Below are 21188 nucleotides of genomic sequence, written 5' to 3' on the forward strand. Positions count from 1 at the left end.
GGATCGGTTGTGTCTTTACCGGTTTTCGATCGCGTTGCTTTCTCCAGCTGGTCGATCGTTGCTTTTTCTTCTTCGTCGCTGCTATCCGATATCAAAGATTCGAATTCGCTACGTCTTTAGATAGAGATTAGAAAAACATGAAAAAGCGTGTGAAGAATAGGAAAATACGATGATATAAGTCAGTACATACATGAGCGCGCTCGACGGTGTCGACTTACGAATGATTTTAGATCCTACGCTGGACAGACAGTCGATTATATGTCGACGATTCGACGTCGACGATTCAGTGTCGTTGGATCGTCCCGTTTCGTCAGAATAATCCATCGTAGTAGGAAATATAAACGAATTTGAGCAACAGACGGAACGAGGTATGGTTCGATCGGTTGTAGTTGCGATTAGCTTTCTGCGCATGCGCGACGAGTTCGACTAAACTCGACTGTAACCGCCGCCACATTCGAAATCGAAAAGCACGTTGTAAAAACAAGATGATATTTTATTCCATTATATATTACATATATACACCGCGTTATATACATAATAACAATATATATAGAGTCGTAATAAACGTAGCAAATGGTATGTTTCGCAACATATTCTCGATACTGTCACGAAAAATGTTGGTTAAAAAACGGAGGATTAGCTCGGAATGGGCGGAGGTGGACGAGGATTGAAGGAAATCGGCTTGTATGTTTTTCGCTTCGAAAACGGTTGCACTCCGGTTAGTATAAAATCGTGGGTAGGATTCCTTGGATGTCTCGTTGATTCTACCAGCAGCGACAAATCTTCCTCGGATGCGGTTGCTGCGGCCACGCTTCGTACTGGACTACCGGACCTGCTCTCAACGTTCGTTCGCTGTTTGTCTTCGTTCCAACTGTCTCGCTCTTGGCGTTTGACGAAAAAATTCGAGCGATTCGACGATTCGTGTCTTCGGTTAAGCGTTTGTCTGTTTTCGGCTTGCGAATCGCGAGACTCGTTTGGTCGTTGTTTAACGCGGTGCAGTAGAATTCGAAAAAATACATGTATATGTATCGATCGATCGTTCGAACGCTCTTTCTTCGAAACGAGTCGTCGATTCGCTAGACTCTGCTGTCGCGGATTCATGCACGATATCAACTTAGCTCTAATGAAGCGTTGTTAGATGACTAGAGGCGTTAGGATTATTTCTATATCATGCCCAGCTTAAAAATTCCACGAAACGATCAACGATCGTGAATGGAACACGAACGAAACAGGATCCCGTTAAGAATCGTAAGCATAGGTACCGTATAGGTATCGTATGCTACGGAGTCCATATAAAAGATCGATACCAACGCGATTGGACGCAAACGGCGAAGAAAGCGCTTTTATTTTCTAAGCTTTCGGTTCACCAGGAAATCGAGATTCCGTATGCTCGAACCTACCTAGGTCGATGGGGTTTGCTCTTGATTCTGTTTTGCCTGGAATGCGGCCTCGTGTTCGATTGGGACAGTTCGCTGTCGCTACTCGCGAAAGAGGTTTTAGTTGCCACGGTGCCGTGCGCGAAATCTTTCCTACGAGAGAAACGTAACGTCTCGAATGAAATAGAAGGAGAAGGAAAAGAGAGAGAGAGAGAGAGAGGAAGAAAGGTATATTGTTTCAACAAATCAGTCTTACCTATAATTGTCCGACTTTGGAGTAGAATTGGACGCAATTGGTGGCTTGCCAGGTTGAACGTTCGCGTCGACGAAAACGTGCGAACTTTTCGGAATGTCGCAAACTATCTTTGGATGAACAGTTGTTTGTCTGTGATTGTCTAAATGATTACAGGTATCCGGTGACCAATCGTAATACTTTGGTCGATAGTCTTTTCGCTCGGCACGAAGTTGTTTAGTCGAATCCGAGTCACCGATAGAACGTTTGCCAGGTGCGATCGTGGACGAGTTCCCAATTGGCAACGAAGTAGGAGAGGATGCGGTGGAGGAAGGCGCGCCGTCCGGATCGGCACGAGACAACTGCGAACCATCCCAGTCGGGGGTCGGCAGGCTACTGCAACAACGAACGATCTCGAGATATCGAGTTGTAGCACGATAGGTATGTATTGTTGCGTATGCAAGGCACGTTGACTCGTCGTTTTCAGCCCAGAGTCGGGGTCATACTTACTTGAAATTCTCTTCCATTTCTTTGAAAAGACGCAACTGTTGTCTGATACTCGCTTTTTCTTTCGCGCGTTTTCGTTGAAACTCTTCCTCCACTTTGCGCATCGCTTCGAGTTCGCCCTTTCTCTGCCGTTCTTTCGCTTCGGCCTCCCTCGACAGCTTCTCGGCTAATCGACGTCTTTCTATCTGTCTAACCGTCGACTGAAAAGTGAACCTTTTGCTTCTCGAATTGTTCTTCCTTTGCGGTTTCGATTCTCCGATCGCGTCGAAGTTGGAAGTCCGCGTTTCTTGGTCGTCGTTCGCAGAAGGCAAGAACGTTCTCCTTTGCTTTGGCTGACTGATATTCTCGCGTGGCTCGGGACAAATCGAAAGCTCGTTAAGACCTCTGGAATCGTTGCCGCCAATGCGACTTTTCGATCTTTTACATCGTCGTTTCGATACGTTGCCGACTTTGTCCTCGTCTTCGTCCTCGTACTCGTTGTCGTCATCTTCTTCTATTTCCTCCTCCTCTTCGTCCTCTTCCTCGCGCTCGTGCGCCTTCTCGACTCGGTCTTCCTTGTTATCGTCGTTGTCTACGTCGATGTTGCTGTTTCGATCGGCATTCTTGTACGCGTTTAATCGAAAAGGCGCGATTTCAGCCTGACATTCGCCTTGTTCCTCGCTATTTTGCTCGCGATTGATCGTGCTGGTTTCCGCGTAATCGGTAGAACCGATTTTTCTACTCCTTAAATGCTGCGCTCGGTGTTCCGTTTCGTTAGTCTCCGGTAGATACATAACGTGACCGCCAGGCATAAGATACGAAAAAGACGGAGGCTTCAGGATAACTGGAAAATCATTTTCTTTGACTTTAGCGTCGCGGTCGATCGCCTGATTGATTCGCGAGTCTCGTTCGTCGTCGACGTCTTCTGTCAAATCATCATCGATCCCATTAACGCCGTCGTTGTTGTCTTCGTCTTCGTCATCGACATCGTCGTCGTCGTTATCCTCGTCGTCGCTATCGCGCAAACGTTGAACGCGTCGAGCGACGCGATCTCGATACGGAAACGGCTGCCAAATCGAGGGCGAAATCCGCGCCGGTTCGATGCGGCCGCGATTGTGCTGCAACGAGGTTGGCGCGCTGGTCGATAACAACCAGTTATCGTCGAGAACGTCGCGAGTACATTTTCTCTGATGTTCGTGGGAACCTATACCGAAAGCTCCCGAAACCGATCTCTTCAGCTTCTGAAGCGAATTGAACGCAGACGCCTCCCTGGTCTTGGTTTCCGGAGCGTAGAGACACGTCGTCGTCCTGGCTTCGTCTCTGGGCAACGAAAGGGAGAAGACGTGCGCTCGCGGAGAATGATATTTCAACGGAGTGGATAAAGGCGGCGGCGAGTCGACGCCGGCGTCGCTGCTCGACTCCTCTCCCAAATCCTGTTGCGGCGTCCAAGTGGGCCTCGTCACGGTCGTTTTCATCCTGTTGATCGTACTAACGTCGAACGAGTCTTCGTTGCCGGCTCCGGCATCCCCCGATATTCCGGAATCTCCGGACTTGTCGTGCCAACTGCGGGGTCCCAGAGACAGAGGGAAAGGTGGTGGTGGCCTCGAGAGCCGCTCTATTCGTTCCTCGAACAGCACCTAAAAGAGAAACGAACGCCCGACGACATTCGCGGTTTCAACCGGAATCGAACCGGATCGAAACGGGAAGGTGACGATCGATCAACGAACAAAAACGTTACGACTACGAACCGGGATTTCTTCGCTGGCGGTGCTCATACTCGGGCCCGGTGTTTCCAATGTCGAAAGCAATCTCCAAGCAGCAGATGGCGAAAATCGCGGAATTTCCAATTGCTTCTTCGGCAAGGTGGGACGCAGCTTCAGCGAGATATTTTCCACCACGTTTCTTTCCTGAAAATGTTTCGCCGGTCGGTTCGTGGAACGAACGAGAAGAAAAAGAGCAGATCGAGCGATCGACCACTCACATTATCGTCCATGTCGTCAGTCGCATCCGCGACGAAGGAAGGTCGGCCGTCTGCTTGATCGCGATGCAGAAACTTGACCTCGGACTCGAACTTTCCCTCGATATCTTGGTCCTGGTGGGCTCGAGTCTCCGCAGCCGAACCCTCGTTCATGCCGAAGTAAAAGGTCTTTGGCGTCGTCGAGGCAAATCTAACGGACAACGAATACAGGTGCAAGTTATCGCGTACGTTATCGAAAGAGGAAACCATCGACGGTTGGAACCGTCAACGAGTCGCGAAAAGCAACTTACGATTGATTGTGTTCTCGATCCTCCGATCGTTCGTTTGGGGCGGAGTTGCCCGTTTCTCCGACGTACTCGTTGCCTAACGATCGCGCTTCGGATTTCTCGGCTATCGCGACGTCTGGCCACTTTTGATCGGGCGGTTGTTTCGCCGAAACGATCTTCGACCGACGGTCATCGTCTCGTCTGCTGCCAGGATCCGAATTTTGCTGCTGATGCTGCCACGGTCGGCCTTCGGTCGACTTGCAACTGTTGACAACGTCAACCGCGTCGTTCGCTGATCGATCCCTCGATGCCGGGCTTTCGTAGGTTCGACGACGTCGGTTCGATTTAGCGATCGCATCGCGGTCGACACCTCCTTCTGTTTCGCGATTGCCCGTTTCGATAACGTTCACTGAATCCAAGGATCGACCGCGTTGATCCCGTTCCTTACCGTCGTCGCGATTCTCTCGCCCATCTTCGATCTCGTTACGTCGACGACTCGATCGTTGATCGACAAGGCCGACCGTTTCCGCGTCGAAACGGTCGCCCCGACGATCATGCGTGGATTCGTCGAACGCCGTTCCGCTGGAATCTAACTTGTCACGGACTCTTTTAGCCACTCGAATCAACTCCGCTTGAAACTCTGGGCTACTGATGCTTCTTTGCAGCGTGTTCTTTCCGTGATCGGACAGTCTAGAACGATGGTGGCGATGTTCGTCGACGTTCGGGCGATCGCGATCGTGCCGGTTAACAGGCACTGCATCCGCAACGACCTCGTCGTTGTCGGAATGCTGGGTCGTCCGAGAGGGACGAGGGGCGCCGTTCCAATGGTTGGGCGCGTCTCTTTGCGTGGGTCGCGATCGTTCGCGATCGCAGTCGGACGACGGTGACAGCTGCCAGGTGATTTGGGCTTTCTTCGATTCGGCGCGAGTCTTAAACAGGCGGGATCTTCGTGGAGGCGGTTGAACTTGCGAACGATGGTGATGGTGTTCGACTTGATGAGCGTGAGAATGAGGATGGGAATGGAAATGCGCGTGCGGATAGAAGCGGGAGTCGACATCTCTCGAGGAGTCTCCGTGCAGACTAGGAGAGGCCGGAGATGCCGGCGGAGCAGGAGCTTTGTACTTTTTCCTAGGTTTGTATGCGCTTTCGAGTCGTTCTTTGGATTCCTTGCCATAGCGGTAACAGCTGGATGATGGCGGGACTGTCTCTTGCCTGTCGATCGAGTTGCTCGATAAATCGGAGCGGCCCGGGGTCGGAGGATAGACCAGATCCGGAGAACAACGAAGGTCAGGCTCGCTGCCAAACTTCTTCAGATTGCCGGCACTGGTGTTCGCATCTGGCCGACTCGAATCGGCTCGATAACGACAGCAGTGCCGATCGATCCTTCTCGAACAGGGTTGGACGAGGTTCGACGCGGAACCGCTTCTCTCCCGAAACGAAGGATCGTTGGTACGCTGCAACAGAAAGACGGTCAAGGCAATGACGCATGATTTTCTAGGTCGCGTTCGTTTTCTACTAATTAACGACGAGTTTCACCTTGGTGAGGTCGCGAGACGACGCGAACGTCGGTGCTCTGCGACCACTGATCGTTCCACCGTTCTGTATGATACTTCCGTTGTCGGTGGCGCGTAACCTCTGATTCGGTGGCTCGGGGAGAACCTTGCGCGCAGCGGTTGGCTGCGACCGATGTCTCGTTAATTCCCGAGGGAAGGACTGAGACCAACCCCGATTTACTCCATCCGGCACGGTCAGCCCGTTCGAACACACGGACGCAGCTTGCTGATCTCGAGAACTGCTCCCATTGTTGCCCATCTCGACGACCCTGCGGCGTCCTCGCTGCAGCTACGAGAACCGCGACCGATCCTCCATCGTCCGTGCATTCGGCGCTTCCTAAAATTCTTTGTAATTTCATCATCCTCGCTTTCTTCTGCCTCGTCCGCCTCCCCCGCCTTTCTTGCTTTCCACTCATATTTCGTTCTACTTGGCATAGCGTTGGTCGAGCCAACGAAATGCTTCTCGTTCGTGGAGACGAACTGCGCGAACCGAACAGAAGACCAACTCGTGCTCGATACCAGCGGTAACGGTTTTGCCTAACGGGTTCGAATTAGTGCAAGAGTCTCGATAAATCGACGGCCAGCGGCATATACTGCGTGCGCGTTGCTCGTCTTCTTCGAAAAATCGACCAGCTCGATCTCAAGTAATCGCGGCACGCTCGAATAGACGCGACGATAAATACGATCACGGCCAGTAAATTTACACGCCTACTGTTTTCCCGCTAAACGAGTATTCCATCTTTCGAGCAACGTTCCCGACGTTGTTGCGTAAAAGCAAGGAGAAAGCTGTGCCGAGAGGCATCTTCGTCGTCGTCATCTTTGCCGTAACGCTTCCTCGACCTTCGTCTATCGCCGCAGCGATTGCCGCCAATAGCCCAATTAGTCCGACCGGTAGCGATCGGAAAATCGGATGAGAGCGTTCCTGCATCCATGTATGCATGGGAGGTGAAGAAGAAGAAGACAACAAGAGAGAGAGAGAGAGAGAGAGAGAGAGAGAGAGAGAAAGAAATTGAAGCACGCCGTAGATGAAATCGGATCGAGGTCGCGGTCCACGTGTGAAAAAGAGAGTCTTTCAGGACAAGTTCGATCCAGTATATCCGGTGAGAGCGGACGAGCGATAACTGTCAGCCTGTTCTCATCTTGCGCGTTCTCTCTTTGCTTTCGAAGTCGAGAACGCGTTTCATGACCGAAATTCGATCGACGAGAACGTAAACGGAAGAATCCGCGGAAGGAATCCGAAAGTTGATAAACCAGTCCGGAGAAGGGGAAGAATGGCGGGAGAATGCCGTCAGTTGCCGCGGTAGGACAAAACACGAATCGATGTCGACGTCGCGTTGCACTCGTGGCCTATTCCTAGCCGAATCAACGCAACAGAACAAGCGCAAGAAGAAAAGGAGAAAAACGACAGGAGGGCAAGTGGAAAAAAGGAGAGAAGCGATCGTCTCGACTCTGACACGGCAAAATCTAGCGTACAGCGGGTACAGAGCGGCGATTAGTCGTGGATCGTTGGCTCGCTTCACGGGACGTGAGTCGTTGGCCGAATAGTCGCATGATCCCAGGCTCTAGACCGATGTTGCGCGTCGGACCTTCGCCTCGATTTCTCTCGTAACGGTTCGAATGCCGTATGTATTACGCGGCACCGTAATAGACCGTGTACGATTTCCGTATTTGCTCGTACGTGCCACTTCCTCTTCCGTCGTTTCGCGGCAAAATTTCTTACAACGACCGTTGCTCGTCATCCGTTTTCCCCGCTTCGCGCTCGCTTATCGAGCACTGGCGTTAGCGTCGTAAGACGAGAACGATCAGAAAAACGACGAACGACGGAAAGAAATATAGAGGACAAAGAGAAGGGAAAGCAAAAGCGCCGAACACTATCCAGGAACGAAGGCGAGTTCCACGGAAGGAGAGCGAACGAAACGCATAACCGGTTATCGTTTAACTGCCCGATCGTTGTCGGTCTTGCCATTTGCTCTTTCGTTTTACGTTTCTAGTTCGAAGTTGCGTTCCCGCGCAAAAATCGCCTAGACAAGGCATACGCCCCACCGGATCGTTTGACGCATCAAACGCAAGTGACAAACGACGACGACAGCAACGACGAGTACGTATTTTCTCGAACGAGCGCGTAGCTCTTCCTTTTTGGAAAATACATCGAACGGCGATTATCCCGCGATTGTTGGATCTGGGCGCCAGCTAAAACGAAAAGGAGAGAAGGGCCGAGGTTTGGTCCTAGTGGGAAGCTCGCAGGCAGAAGGAGACAAGAAAAAGTAGGAAGAGGACGGGGTGCATGGATCGGAGAAAGATAGAAGAGAACGGCAGGATATCGAGAACGAGTACGGATGGGTTTTATTCGCGAGGCATCTGGGTCAGTCAGAGTCGCACAAGTGCACTGTGCCGCACCTATTCCGTTCGCCGCACCTGTGCGCATGCGTGTTGGCTAGCAGGAGCGTAAAATCTCGGTGGATCGGAGATTCGATCGAACGAACGAGCCGAACGAAACCAGAAAAGAAAGAACGCCGCAAAAGCGAAAAAAAGAAGCGGCATCGTTCGGAATTATTTTCTCAGCATCGTTTCCCAGGAATTTTGGTATGCGGAAGGAAAGCTACGTAGCAAGGTTCGCAGAGCGATTGAGCGAAAGGCGGAGAAAAGAGAAGGGAGGGAACGACGTGTGTGCGTTATCTATATGATGGTGTTGGTGGTGGCAGCAGTCGAGCAATGTGTACCGGTAAAGAGAGAGCTAAGTATATGTATAGTTACATTCCGGTTAATAAAAGAGAGAAGGAAGAGAGAGAGAGAAAGAGAGAAGGGGGAGTATCGATGCGAGAATGAAAGAGAGCACGGAACATTTCGGACGCGAAGCAGAGATAGATGCGATCGGTAATCGAGGGAACGACGCGGCCGATTCGATGTTCGGAGTTCGCGGAATATTCGGCGCCCGGGGAGGCCCTTCGATCACTCTCCCGAACCACCACTTTTTTCGAGCATTTCTTTCTCGTGCAGCGAGTAACAAGTATATAATGTATAAGCGATATACGTCTATTTCGTCTTTTTGCCTTCCTCAGCTTCGACTTAACTCGCTGTTTGCCCTTGTGGTCATCGCCACAGCGTTGTCATCGCCATTGCCATCGTAATCGTCGTCGTACCTATCGTTATTCTCTCGTCAACTTTCGACTACTGACCTCATTCGAACCACGATTCTCTCTGTTATTGCTGCGCGCGGTACTTTGACTGCTGTCGCATTACCGGGAAACTAGCATCGAAAATCCAGGTCAATCGCGCGCCCGCCCATACGTGCGATTCTTTCGTGAGATGAAGCGTTCGTTGCGAAACTTCCTGCGCGCGTTGCGCGGATCCACGATTCCTCGAAAGCAAATATGTACGTGGAGTCGGTCAAATTTCGCCGTACTTTTCTTTCCCCAATGGATATCGTCCGCGAACGCGATTCTAACCATCGACTTTAACCGAAACAGAGCTACTACGAATGCTACTCATAATCCATAATCCACTGACTGACGAGGAATGGCATGCCCAGCCGCGATAATTCAACGAGGATTGTGACGTCCTCGACGCTGAAGGGCAAATGGCAAGAACCAGCGAGAAGTGAAAGCTGTGTTTGCGCAAAGAAGGAACAGCGATGCGTTCAAGATCCGAATGATTTTATTTGATATTCCGACACGGCTCTTTTAAATATATCCTTCATTGAAAGAGAAGAAAGGAAAGAAGAAAAAGGATGGGCTCCATTGGCAATGAGCCTGCCAACGATGTTGATCGAGGAAAGAAGACGATGCGAAACTGTGCGTCTAGTCGAACGGAATCGAAAGAAACGAAACGGATGGGAAGCGAAATGAAACGAAGCGAGACGAACCGTAATCATCCGCGCATTGAAGAAACTACGAGTGTTAGAAGAGAAAGGATGGAAGATACGACAGTCCTCCGTGCGAGAAGTGAACCGCTTTTCTCAAGGAAGCGAGGAGAGTAATACGACCGTCGCTTTACGACTCGAGATTCGTTGTTCGTGAGATACCGTCTCGTTAATTGGAAACTACCGAGCGAAAGCTTCGTTAACAGGCAACGAATGAAAACTACGCTTAACGCGCTACCGTAGACGTATACGCAAAGTAGGCGAGTACACGCTTGCTTACGCATTCGATGCAGCTGCGACTGCGCGAACAAACTCGACATCATATAGGGCGCGCGCAAACCAAATTTCCTTCTTCGAAACTTTCCTACGCGCCGATCGACCGTTTCAGCGCACGGCTTTCTCGTTCGTAAAACACGCAAGAAAACGCCGCCGATTAACCTTGGATAGCTCCGTATCGCATTATCCTTACGTAGTACCACGTCCGAATCTAAACTATTGTTGTATGTGACAGTCTGATAAAGTGTACCAGTAAGGAAAAATCAAGCGGCGAAACGTCCCCAGTAAAGCGTATCGATATTCTGGCTCGATTTTTAATCGCACGTTTTAATCGCGTCTAAGCTGTAACCTAAGCGGAAATCCAAGCCAGAATGGCTAGCGCGAAAAACGACCAACGCTCATTTGCAATCCCTCTCACCTGCGTCGCAGAACAAAAATTGAAGCTTCAAACCATCCTCTCGAGATATATATGAAACGAAAGATCTTTAACGATTCCTCGTGCTTCGATTTTTTCCAAAAACTGCGTCGCGGTTATGGATTGAAAAAAAAAGAGGAAAACGGATACGAGAAAGAGAAAACGTCGCGCTGCAGGAATCGTTAAAGAGTAAACAAAGCTAGTGGTCTCTCGGTAAAGATACATCGGAGCGGGAAGCATCTAACGGGGCAACGTCACGGCGCGTTAATCTTCTGCCGATTTTGTCTATTCTTTCCGTATTTCTCCCATCTTTCGCGACAACAACCGACCGCGATCGTACGGATTCTTTCCACGATCGACGATTCGAGAATCTCCCGCGAGACTGTTCTCGCTGTTTGTTCGACCGATGCTAATATCTCTACCGCTTTCGTTTCGTCGCAATCAACGAAATTACACGCATTGTACTCGTGAACGGGAACAGGGACACGGTTTTTTCCACGAGTATTGTTCTTCATCGTAGAATCTGCCGTACACATTTATCTGCTGAATGATGCTCCCACCGTGTTTGTTGGCCATTTCGAATACACGGCCTTTTAAAATTTCTGTTGCGTCGCGTCGCGCGAAAGGTCTTTGCGTTCGAAAGGAGGCCATCGATTCTTAAGCAGTCAGGATACAAATTCGTACAACGTTTATTTTTTGAACCGATCTCGAATTTCATGGCTCCTGTTCTTTAAAATCCTGTCATCGTACGAAAGACTGGAAGCAACGCACTCCTATTCGTTAATATAGGAGTTGAAAATTTATCGACCCTATGATTGCGATAAATACACATTTTTCGACCATTTTCTCGGTGTTATTACATTTACATGTACATATATACTTGCCTTAATTAAAGTTAGCGGTAGCGTAGAATAAACAGCAAACAACACGTAACAGTCGAATTGTACGATATTATTCACTGTCGCGAGTATCTCCGTGCGGCACGACTTCTCTCTTCCTAGAGATCGACTGTTATCGTACGCTGTAGCACACGCGCAATTTCCCCGACGACTAGTTAAATTTCAAATGTCGAATTCGCGAGACTATAATCGTACTTTCGGTATGCGAACGTCTGCCACGAGATTAAGCGTGGCAATAGGGAACGATTAAGGATAGACGAAAATCGGCTGACGAGAAAGCGAATGAGAAAGTAGGTATGGCAGCAGGAAGAACAAGATATAGAATAAGGATGAGAGAAGGATCAAAGTGAGGGAGAGGAGGGAAAATAGATGCAAAAATGGGAAAAGAGGAAAAAGAGAAAGGAGGAAAGAAGAGAAAAGAGGAAGGAGAAAACAAAGAGCGAAATCGTCGAACTGCACGGTGCGTTTAGATGGTAAGACGACTCAAAAGAGAGTGCGATCCGCGCGGTCCTTATCCTCGAACGCGACGCGAAATCGGAACTGAGCGACGGTGGCGGCGGCGACGGTGGCGGCGGCGACGGCGGCCCTCGAATCCCCACCCCTGTGAACACTGGTTAAAACCGTTCTCCTACCATCGCTCGTCTTTCATCTATCTACCAACCTGCCTACTATCTCTCCATCCTTTTCACCTAACCATGTAACGCATAGCATTGTCCCTTCCCCTACCTATCTCATCCTTGCCGCATTCCTTTCAACGTATTCCTTCTATATGAGTGTGTTATGTGATGTTTTTTCTAATGTTCCAACAATTAGACGTAGCTGTTCAACATTTCGCCACCTTTTTTCGCTAAATGTTTGAATCGTGATGTATCGTCCGATTTTTTTCCTTCTGCGATCCTTTACCTCAACACCTCGTGTCTTTACGCACGTCAAGTTCACACTAATCGAACGCAAATCGATTTTTCACAACTAAATGCTCATTCTTGTCTCATATTAGCAACTATTTGCTTTAGGAAATACGTACTTGCTATCAACAATAAACACAATCGTTGACAATGCGTTGCTACATGGAAGTATAATTTAATCTATGATTCTATTACATTAACCGATAAGCTATTCGCTTAGTACTATGTACAAATATTTGAAAGGCAATTAAAATTATTTGTGAGGGGGCCAAGTCCACTGATGCAGTGGAGCTTTTTCTATCAAGCTTTCCCATGGCTTATACTCAAACATATCCTGTGCCAAGTTTAGTTCGTTTTTCGCGTGAAGTATTAGTTCCTCCATTTGTCCCTGGTTTATCTTTTCTTCTATAGCAGCGACGCTTTCATTCTGCAACGTTAGATATGTACATATTATATCGGTAATTCGATTCGAAATAAAAATATCGTCCAAATATCTAGTATTTAAGAATCCTTAAGTGAGAAATAACCTGTGATATAATATCGGTCCTTTCCTTAACCAAACTTTCGATAGATTTCCTATAAATATAGTCTTCTGGCATCTGACTCACGAGCCGTAAAATTCGGTCATACAATCTACTTAGTTCCACACGAGGATTCACAGATACAGCGAGTCCAGTTAAGTTTGTTGACTATGAATAAAAAGATATTGTTATTGAACAGAACATGAAAAAAAGATATGGTTATGTTTTGAACGAAATGACGGAACCATTTCGAGAATGAAAGAGATATTATCCAATTATTTTAGCAATTTACTAATTATATTATGTTATACACAGAGACGTTACCTTTTTCAATGCTCCTGACATGATCGTACACGTACGACCTATTTCTCTGAAATAAAAACTAATTACGCGATCAACTTCCGATTTGACTCAACCTCAAAATTATACGATACGATATATTTTCTGTAGTGGTAACACTGCATTGCTACAACATCGCTATCTCGACAATAAATTGTCAACTACGCTTGGTATGTTCAAATTAAAGAATCATGCAATTTCTAAATATCGTTTATCTCCCTTTCATCTTTATCTTAATCGAATCATTCCCTGTTGATTTTGTTCACTTTTGCGTTAGCCTTCCAACAGAATTCGCTCGTTATTTCGTTAACGGACAAAATTATGAAATTGAAGATCAAATAATGTTTATTCGAATAACAATTCGATCTTTTTTTTTATCATGATGTATCCTTATACGCGTAGTATATGAACGACAAGGACGGGAAACATAGAGCAAGAATCACTTTAAAGACATATCATTTATTTTATATTTTCACAAATAAACATGTTTATCGATTAGATTTAGCAACACGTTCGAGTTCGTCCTTCTTTTTAATCGCGTAAGAATTAGACGAACCTTTGGCAGCATTGATGAGTTCATCCGCCAAACATTCGGCAATCGTCTTAATATTACGGAATGCGGCTTCCCTAGCACCGGTACATAATAACCAAATGGCCTGATTTACTCGTCGTAGCGGAGAAACATCCACCGCTTGTCTTCTAACCGTACCAGCACGACCAATACGCGTGGAATCTTCTCTTGGTCCTGAGTTAATGATAGCCGTCACAAGAACCTTCGTACAAACGTAATAAACGTAAAGATAAACGTGTGTAAATGCATTTTCATTCTAATTTTACTTATTTACATACATATGTACATATATAAAATAGAGTGACCATAGTTAGTTACAAAAAAAAATGACTATAATATATGCATTACCTGTAAAGGATTATCACCCGTTAGCAGGTGAATTATTTCAAAGGCATGTTTTACGATTCTTACTGCCATTAACTTTTTCCCATTGTTTCTTCCGTGCATCATTAAAGAATTTGTGAGACGTTCAACTATGGGACATTGAGCTTTTCGAAATCGTTTCGCAGCATAACGTCCAGCAGAATGTGGTAGATATTTTGCATTTTTCTCTTTTACAGCGATATAGTCTTGTAATGACATATCGTTCACCTGTACATCATCGCAATTCCAACGACCAAATAATTTAATTTCTGGCAATTCAGCGGAAAGTGCCACAGGCAAAGTTGTAGTGGTAGGTACCACTATATCATCATACGTTTCTATGTCAGCCATGATTTATCTGTAAAATAAAAGTTATCATTAAAAACTTCTTATATATGTGTTATTCATATAAATTGTATATTAATAATGCAAAATTATAGATCGCCAATTTTTAGCACTATGTGCGTAAATCACAGAGAGAATATATTCATTATTCTGCAAAATGAATATAAAAATTAAAAATTTGAAAAATATTCCATTTAACGGATTCAAATACTGCAAACGCTGTTTATTTTTGTTGAATATCAATCAACGCGGTACATTGATAGAAATGAGGAAAAAAAGAAAAAAACGAAAAAAAGAGAAAGAAATATGTATAAACATCGCTTAGTTGTATAAGTAGTAAAGTTTGACAGAAATTGTAACAGCGCGGAGTAATTGAAACGATATAGACGTTCAACGCAATTTCTTTGAAATTGAATGTTTCCAAAGTCCTCTCATTGTTATCTATGAAACACCACAACTTTGTTGATATAAAAACTTGTATACGAATAACACGAAGACATGTGGCCATGTGGTCGCGTGTACAAATCGAAACATATTTAGCTAGTAAATAGTAGAACGTATTATACGTTTTTAATCACCGACTATCGTTTGCACGTTGCCAATATAATGATATCACTTTTTTTAACACAACTGAATAGGTAAAGTTATCGAATCTTCGAGTCCCTTACCATACAAACTTCGTTCACGTCTTCTTTGGAGTAAGCGTGAACAGGAAAAGACCATGACACTAGTGGCGCTTCGACCTGTGACTGCCGGATTTCACATACCCTAGTCAATTTCAACATACAACGTGACTATCTTTAATTTCCATATCATATATATTTATGATATAATATAGACTACTTTCACGCATAATTAATTTCCATCGTTTCCTTGATCGATTAATTTTTTGTTGTAATGAGGAAGCATGACAAGTTTTCAATATTATAGTCGTTAATTTGACTACCAAGTGTTTACAGCAGTACTGGTAAACGCACAAGCAGAGACGATTGGTTCGTGAGTTGCCATTTTGAGCGTGTATTTATGAGTAATTCTACTTAAATAACATATTATTAGTGAATTTTTGTGATATTCTATTCAGTTGTCATAATTGTTTAAAAGTGCACATGTGAAACAGTTCGATAATTGTGTACGATCAAGTGTTTGGTTTCATGTTTGGGGTTAGTACCGGTTACCGCGAGTAAACCGGTACATGTCGAATAGATAAGTTCGCGTCAACTACGAAAGATGTCACTACTAAAAAATCTGGAACAACTTCCGGTCTTTAGAAGGAAACGGTAAGTATTATTTGTATTTTTATATTTGTCTGACATGATACTATGCGTCGACAGTAAATGAATTTCATTTCTGCAAGAATTATGTATATCAGATAAATGTATTGCGCGACCTATCCATGTTCTTACAAAGTATGTAGTTACCCAGGTAGTAAGATATACGACATTGTACTTGTGAAAACAAGCAATTAATGTATCAGAAAGATAGAGAGAGAGAGAGAGAGAGAGAGAGAGAGAGAGAGAGAGAGAGAGAGAGAGAGAGAGAGAGAGAGAGAGAGAGAGAGAGAGAGAGAGAGAGAGAGAGAGAGAGAGAGAGAGAGAGAGAGAGAGAGAGAGAGAGAGAGAGAGAGAGAGAGAGAGAGAGAGAGAGAGAGAGAGAGAGAGAGAGAGAGAGAGAGAGAGAGAGAGAGAGAGAGAGAGAGAGAGAGAGAGAGAGAGAGAGAGAGAGAGAGAGAGAGAGAGAGAGAGAGAGAGAGAGAGAGAGAGAGAGAGAGAGAGAGAGAGAGAGAGAGAGAGAGAGAGAGAGAGAGAGAGAGAGAGAGAGAGAGAGAGAGAGAGAGAGAGAGAGAGAGAGAGAGAGAGAGAGAGAGAGAGAGAGAGAGAGAGAGAGAGAGAGAGAGAGAGAGAGAGAGAGAGAGAGAGAGAGAGAGAGAGAGAGAGAGAGAGAGAGAGAGAGAGAGAGAGAGAGAGAGAGAGAGAGAGAGAGAGAGAGAGAGAGAGAGAGAGAGAGAGAGAGAGAGAGAGAGAGAGAGAGAGAGAGAGAGAGAGAGAGAGAGAGAGAGAGAGAGAGAGAGAGAGAGAGAGAGAGAGAGAGAGTGGGCGAGAATGAAGGGGGCGAGCGGTAAGAACAGCTAAGTGCGAAAATTTAAATATTATATTAATTATTTCATATATTACAAGAATATTGTGACCATTGCAATTCAATAAAAAATAGTTACAGTTTTATACTTGACGGATGAATGAATTGGTTTGGTAGAGGAAATAAGTATCGCGAATAATTTGCAATGTCATGTTAATAACAATATCAATATTACAGTAAAGCAAAATAAAAGGAAAGAAACAAGAATGAGAAGGTTTCTAAACCTTCCTAAACCAAGATTAGGTTCCTAATTCTGTTTGTTCCAAGATTTGACCTGGCATTAAAGGTTCTGTCATTAAGGAAAAAAACCGTCATCGGCGAAAAGTATTCGTTCATTAAAGTCATAAAGTTCGTAAATTTGTTTGTTAATATACAGTTAACAGGATAAATTCGAAATCGAGGGACTATTAACAATAAATCAGAATGACGTGGAATTTAGCTCGGTTTGGATCTGCATCTAATTCAGCTGGTGTTTTTCTTTCAATGGAAGCAACGCGGTGAAAAGTAGAAGGGCACCGATAGCCGAATCGTGGGAGGGTTCGAACATGGGGTGTATCCTAGCAACTTACCGAACCGCTAGAGGGTAGTCGTTCAGTGACGTAGCTACAGATTTCCTACCTGCTGTATCGACTATTTTATAGATATTCTGTAATTGTTCTTCTTCATTTCCTCGATGTATAGAATCGACCGTCTATTCGTTGGCAATGTTAACCTTTCGCTTACCGTTATGTTTTATTACCACAGCAAACTTGCGCCATAAAATGTACTAATGTAATACACAGAATAACGAAGGGAAGCGGAGGGAGCTTTAATTTGCTTTCAAGCGTGTATGCGTATGCGCATGCGTACGCAGTGCTACGTTCGTACTGTATTGTTAGTATTCGTTAGTATTGTATGAAATGATCTGTGAAGAGAAGGGATAAGGTAAAGCTGTAAATGGATTTCACAGAGAAGGAAATTTATTAGGGAACAAGGGTATATGGAATGTCGGAAAAAGTCAAAGCAGGACAAAATGTGCCAGGTACAGATGAACGACCATTTCATCCTATGTAGTCGAATGACGAACCAGATAGTTTATGTTTCTACTCTCTGCAGATTCGATACTCTCTATAACGATTCGATCAGGTAATTTGTCCTAAAGCAAGAATTATAGAACAGTCTGTCAATTGATTCCTTGAGTAACGACGCGTAAGAATTTCCATAATTTAGAGTAATTATGACGTAAGTGTAACGAACTAAAGAACCGGAAAAATACGCGAAGGATAAGAAAGGAAGGATAAGTAGGTATTTACCTGCAATTTCGCACACAAAAGAAAAACTTTAAGTGGGTTTCGGACATTTGTATAGAGCAATTAGTATTTACAAAGCGGATAGACGAGGTAGAAACTAAATTTCGAACCTAGGGGGAATTTAACTGGTGTAACGGCAATGAAACTACGAAATCGGTGTGTGAAGTAGATGGAAGATACGAGCACAAAGGACACGCGAGGGGGTGAGAAAGATGAGTGAAAGAAAACCGTGCGCGCGAGGGGGTTGACAAGACCACATGCTGCGAATACTCTTCTCGCGTAGTACTGTCCCCTATCTTTTTCTCCCCTAGTTCTCCCCTCTCTTCCTTCTATGCTTCATACTCCACGCTCCCTTTTCCTTTACATTCCCCTTGCCTATTACCTTTCGTTCGCGCGTCCTTTCTCCCATCCACTTCTCCGCACACGCATCCACTGTCAGTCCTGTCCGATCTGCTCTCCGACGTTTCAACCAGACTTCTGCTTCTACTTCTGCTTCTGCAACGCCCCACTCACACTAAACTTGCATCGAATCTCTTCTACACCAAGCAAATTGTAATTTCAAGTCCTATCGTGTTTATACACGACTTTAAGTATTTGTTGTAAAGATAAGTAATTGATATTAACAAAATTAACCGTAATTCAATTAGCGAATGCGTCATATTTGAAGCAGTTGGTCTCGATATTTTTTATCGTGCTGAAATAGATTTCGAGAAACGCAAGATTCTCGTCCACGTTTTTTATAGTTTAATGATCGTAAAAAATACTGAAAAGGGACCGGAGAACGAGACAGACGGAAAAGGTTATTAAATGAATGTTGAAGTTGGAACAAGATAACGATGACACTACGCTCCTAGTTGATGTTGTAGAAAGTAAACAGAAAAGAAAGAGTAAGATAAGCGTAGCTTTGGTAATGGTTCAACGAAACCCGGACGCGATGTAACCAAATCGATGCAACGTCGATTTCAGTCGAATCGAATCGAGTTTACGAGAGACTAAATTTTTCGAATGAAAACGATCGCATCGAGAAATTCTACATTATAGCATCCGCGAGGATCGACAACGCCACGCCCATCCGGATATCGATTCGTTGACAACGTTGCTTTTCGCTCGTGGCTCGGACATACCAAACTTGGGACAGTGAACATTGTCGTCCTTTCTAATTCTCCTCTTTTCATTTTCTTCCTATTTTACTTCAAAACGCTGTCCTTGTGTCGTAAAGATTTCTCGCGAATCGATTGCAAAAAAGCATAAGAAGAATAAGGAGAGGAAAAATAATGAAAAAAAATATCGAGCTAAGATCTACATTGGGAATCCTCTGAGAAAATTTGCCTTACTTCGTGCAAGCTTCGATGTTCGAAAAAAAAAAAATTGTTTTACGGAAGAGCATTTCATAAGTCATCATCGACCACTCTTGCGATGTTGATATTGGTTTCGCTTATCGAAAGTAGCAATGTCACTGTGTTTCAAACGTCTCTTCTCTATCGAATACAAATATGTAACAACGGAATAAATAAATAAATATGATGACTTTTTCATTTCGTTGTGTAACATTCAATCATTGACACTTTTACGAAGGACTAACTGTTGAGAGGTTGTATACGAAATAGGGAGAAGAGAAAGGTGAGAGAAAGGAATTGAACACGAAAAGAGAAACACAATCAAGGCGTAAAATTTTACCTCAATTGCTTGGAATCTTAATGAAAACTTTTATCTAAAAAGATATTGTTATTTGTTATTATCGTTCTGATACTTTGTTTCTTCTGAGAAAAATTAATCTGTAAATGCTGTAAGCAAGGATATATATATATATATATACATATATATACATATATATACCTGGAATGAACAGGATATCGTAAAAAAAGGCATTGAGATTTACCCCACAGCTCGTTTTTACCGCATTTATTACTGCTTCAAACCCAGTAAGTAATTATACGTAGATATATTATTCGTCGATCGTTTTGAGAGTTTGAACTAATTATGTTGTAAATTTTGTATTTGTAATAATGCTCGGAAATATCGTCGTATTTTAATAACACTATACATAATAAAATCGAAATACGAACAAGTAATAGCTTTCTTTTTCCTTCCTTTTTAATCGATCAAATCGGCTTACAATTAGATGTCTGTAACTGTCACGTAAATGATTCAAGACTCGAAATGTTCCAAACATGGATATAATGAAATTGAAAGAGTAGCAAAAAGAAGAATAAAGTAAGGATGGGTTTTCGTGAACAGTATAATTACTCATAGAAGAATAATATTACGAAATGAATTTTAGTGGTAGATTTGTCTGGTAGCTTGAAAAGGTCAAGTTCCTTTAAAGCTATCATTAATGGAACTGCTACGTCCGTTTACTCTTAGCCACGATCCACGTCGTACGGTTCATTATGGGAACTAAGAATCGTCGACGAGAAAGAGATGGCACTCGAGAAGAACCAACCGAATGAGCGAACTTGAGTATGCACTATGCACGTGTGTGTGGATATATAGAAGGGGGGAGCAGAAAAAGTAAAGTGACGTGGTGTCGATGCTGAGTGGGGAAGTTCTGACGAGGAGGGACAATAGGGAAGAAAGAAGAGCAATGGAGCAATGGAGAGAAACAAAATGTTCTGTACCAGCTATGGATGGGATCTTGAAGAACATATATTACGAAACTGTCAAGGATCAAAGTCAATGCATATATAAGTTGATTCGATCGGTTTATCGCATGCGTTATACAAAGTATCGTATAAATATCAACAATGAAGATGTACTTAAAAAAAAGGAAAAGAAAACAGTATAATTGTTCTATGAAATTCACGATAATAATAAAATCTTTTGTAAAACCATTTTTTAGTGTATGAATGTAGTGGGTGGCTGCGTCAAACAAGTTTGGCTCGACTTATCTGAAGTTGAATTTTCCTATCGAGTAATATGTATGAAAGGCTCATGTAAGAAAATGCGTTGGGATTACATATAAAAGGAGTACTAAGGAGGAAGAAAGACAGAGAGAGAAAGAGAGAGAGAGATTTTTGTTTCGATGTACATATATATGTACATACACTGCTAACAATCAGGGCTGCTTTTGACGAGGAAAACCAGGAGAAGATGGTGAAGAGAAGGAATAGGAGGTAAAGGAGGAGGAGAAGGAAGAGTAGGAGGAGGGTATCTAGCTCCTTCGGGCTCCTTCGTGTTCCTTCGTACTACTCCACGCTCCTTCGGCTTCTTTTCTTCTTTCCGGGTTTTGCCACGCTCACCGTGACACCACACGGCCTTCGGTAGAAGACGACGGAGGACGCCTGTGCAGAACCCTCGCCCTGCTTCTAACGGTTGGCCAGCACCGGAAATCAACGACCAGGCGCCCCTTTCCTTATCTTTCATTTTCTTTTTCTTTTCTGTT

General features: G+C 44.5%; 3 protein-coding genes across 7 annotated transcripts; all 3 read right to left on the bottom strand.

Annotated features, from left to right (window-relative positions):
- Positions 1-21: 21 nt before the first annotated feature.
- LOC105681079 (transcriptional regulator ATRX-like) lies at positions 22-11880 on the bottom strand. Of its 4 annotated transcripts, XM_033322012.1 has the most exons (10): positions 11326-11880; positions 5875-6228; positions 4363-5792; positions 4076-4262; positions 3843-4001; positions 2119-3731; positions 1633-2001; positions 1401-1529; positions 191-832; positions 22-114 (listed from the first exon to the last, which is right to left on the bottom strand). In XM_033322012.1, exons 2-9 carry the CDS (start codon positions 6148-6150, stop codon positions 637-639), a joined length of 4359 nt encoding a protein of 1452 aa, XP_033177903.1. In that variant the 5' UTR covers positions 6151-6228; positions 11326-11880; the 3' UTR covers positions 22-114; positions 191-636. The 4 variants fall into 4 exon arrangements, with proteins under 4 accessions (XP_033177903.1, XP_024224994.1, XP_012243916.1 ...); XM_024369226.2 differs by lacking the exon at positions 11326-11880 and having other exon boundaries at positions 1633-2004; positions 5875-6150; XM_012388493.3 differs by lacking the exon at positions 22-114 and having other exon boundaries at positions 637-832; positions 1633-2004.
- Positions 11881-12389: 509 nt separating this feature from the next.
- LOC100742068 (NADH dehydrogenase [ubiquinone] 1 alpha subcomplex subunit 5) lies at positions 12390-13258 on the bottom strand. The gene is made up of 3 exons (XM_003491273.3): positions 13091-13258; positions 12773-12934; positions 12390-12672 (listed from the first exon to the last, which is right to left on the bottom strand). The coding sequence occupies exons 1-3, from the start codon at positions 13109-13111 to the stop codon at positions 12499-12501; spliced, it is 357 nt and encodes a 118-aa protein (XP_003491321.1). The 5' UTR covers positions 13112-13258; the 3' UTR covers positions 12390-12498.
- A 286-nt stretch (positions 13259-13544) lies between these two features.
- On the bottom strand, positions 13545-15168 carry LOC100741947 (40S ribosomal protein S5). Of its 2 annotated transcripts, none has more exons than XM_003491272.4 (3): positions 15053-15168; positions 14025-14397; positions 13545-13878 (listed from the first exon to the last, which is right to left on the bottom strand). In XM_003491272.4, the coding sequence occupies exons 2-3, from the start codon at positions 14388-14390 to the stop codon at positions 13594-13596; spliced, it is 651 nt and encodes a 216-aa protein (XP_003491320.1). In that variant the 5' UTR covers positions 14391-14397; positions 15053-15168; the 3' UTR covers positions 13545-13593. The 2 variants fall into 2 exon arrangements, with proteins under 2 accessions (XP_003491320.1, XP_012243735.1); XM_012388312.3 differs by having other exon boundaries at positions 14963-15112.
- Between the last annotated feature and the right edge of the window lie 6020 nt (positions 15169-21188).

The sequence above is a fragment of the Bombus impatiens genome, unplaced genomic scaffold (assembly GCF_000188095.3).
Source record: "Bombus impatiens unplaced genomic scaffold, BIMP_2.2 scf_0548, whole genome shotgun sequence".
Lineage (NCBI taxonomy): Eukaryota > Metazoa > Arthropoda > Insecta > Hymenoptera > Apidae > Bombus > Bombus impatiens.

Bases quoted from the DNA above. Each gene is read 5' to 3' on its own strand.
- LOC100741947 (XM_003491272.4), bottom strand. From the start codon at position 14,390: ATGGCTGACATAGAAACGTATGATGATATAGTGGTACCTACCACTACA. The intron at 13,879-14,024 runs GTAATGCATATA...GTTTGTACGAAG, and splicing joins CGGGTGATAATCCTTTACAG to GTTCTTGTGACGGCTATCAT.
- LOC105681079 (XM_024369226.2), bottom strand. From the start codon at position 6,150: ATGGGCAACAATGGGAGCAGTTCTCGAGATCAGCAAGCTGCGTCCGTG. The intron at 4,263-4,362 runs GTAAGTTGCTTT...GTTGTCCGTTAG, and splicing joins GATCGAGAACACAATCAATC to ATTTGCCTCGACGACGCCAA. The intron at 2,005-2,118 runs GTAAGTATGACC...TCGTTGTTGCAG, and splicing joins GAAATGGAAGAGAATTTCAA to TAGCCTGCCGACCCCCGACT.
- LOC100742068 (XM_003491273.3), bottom strand. From the start codon at position 13,111: ATGTCAGGAGCATTGAAAAAG. The intron at 12,935-13,090 runs GTAACGTCTCTG...TTTTATTCATAG, and splicing joins TGTCAGGAGCATTGAAAAAG to TCAACAAACTTAACTGGACT. The intron at 12,673-12,772 runs GTTATTTCTCAC...CTAACGTTGCAG, and splicing joins GGACCGATATTATATCACAG to AATGAAAGCGTCGCTGCTAT.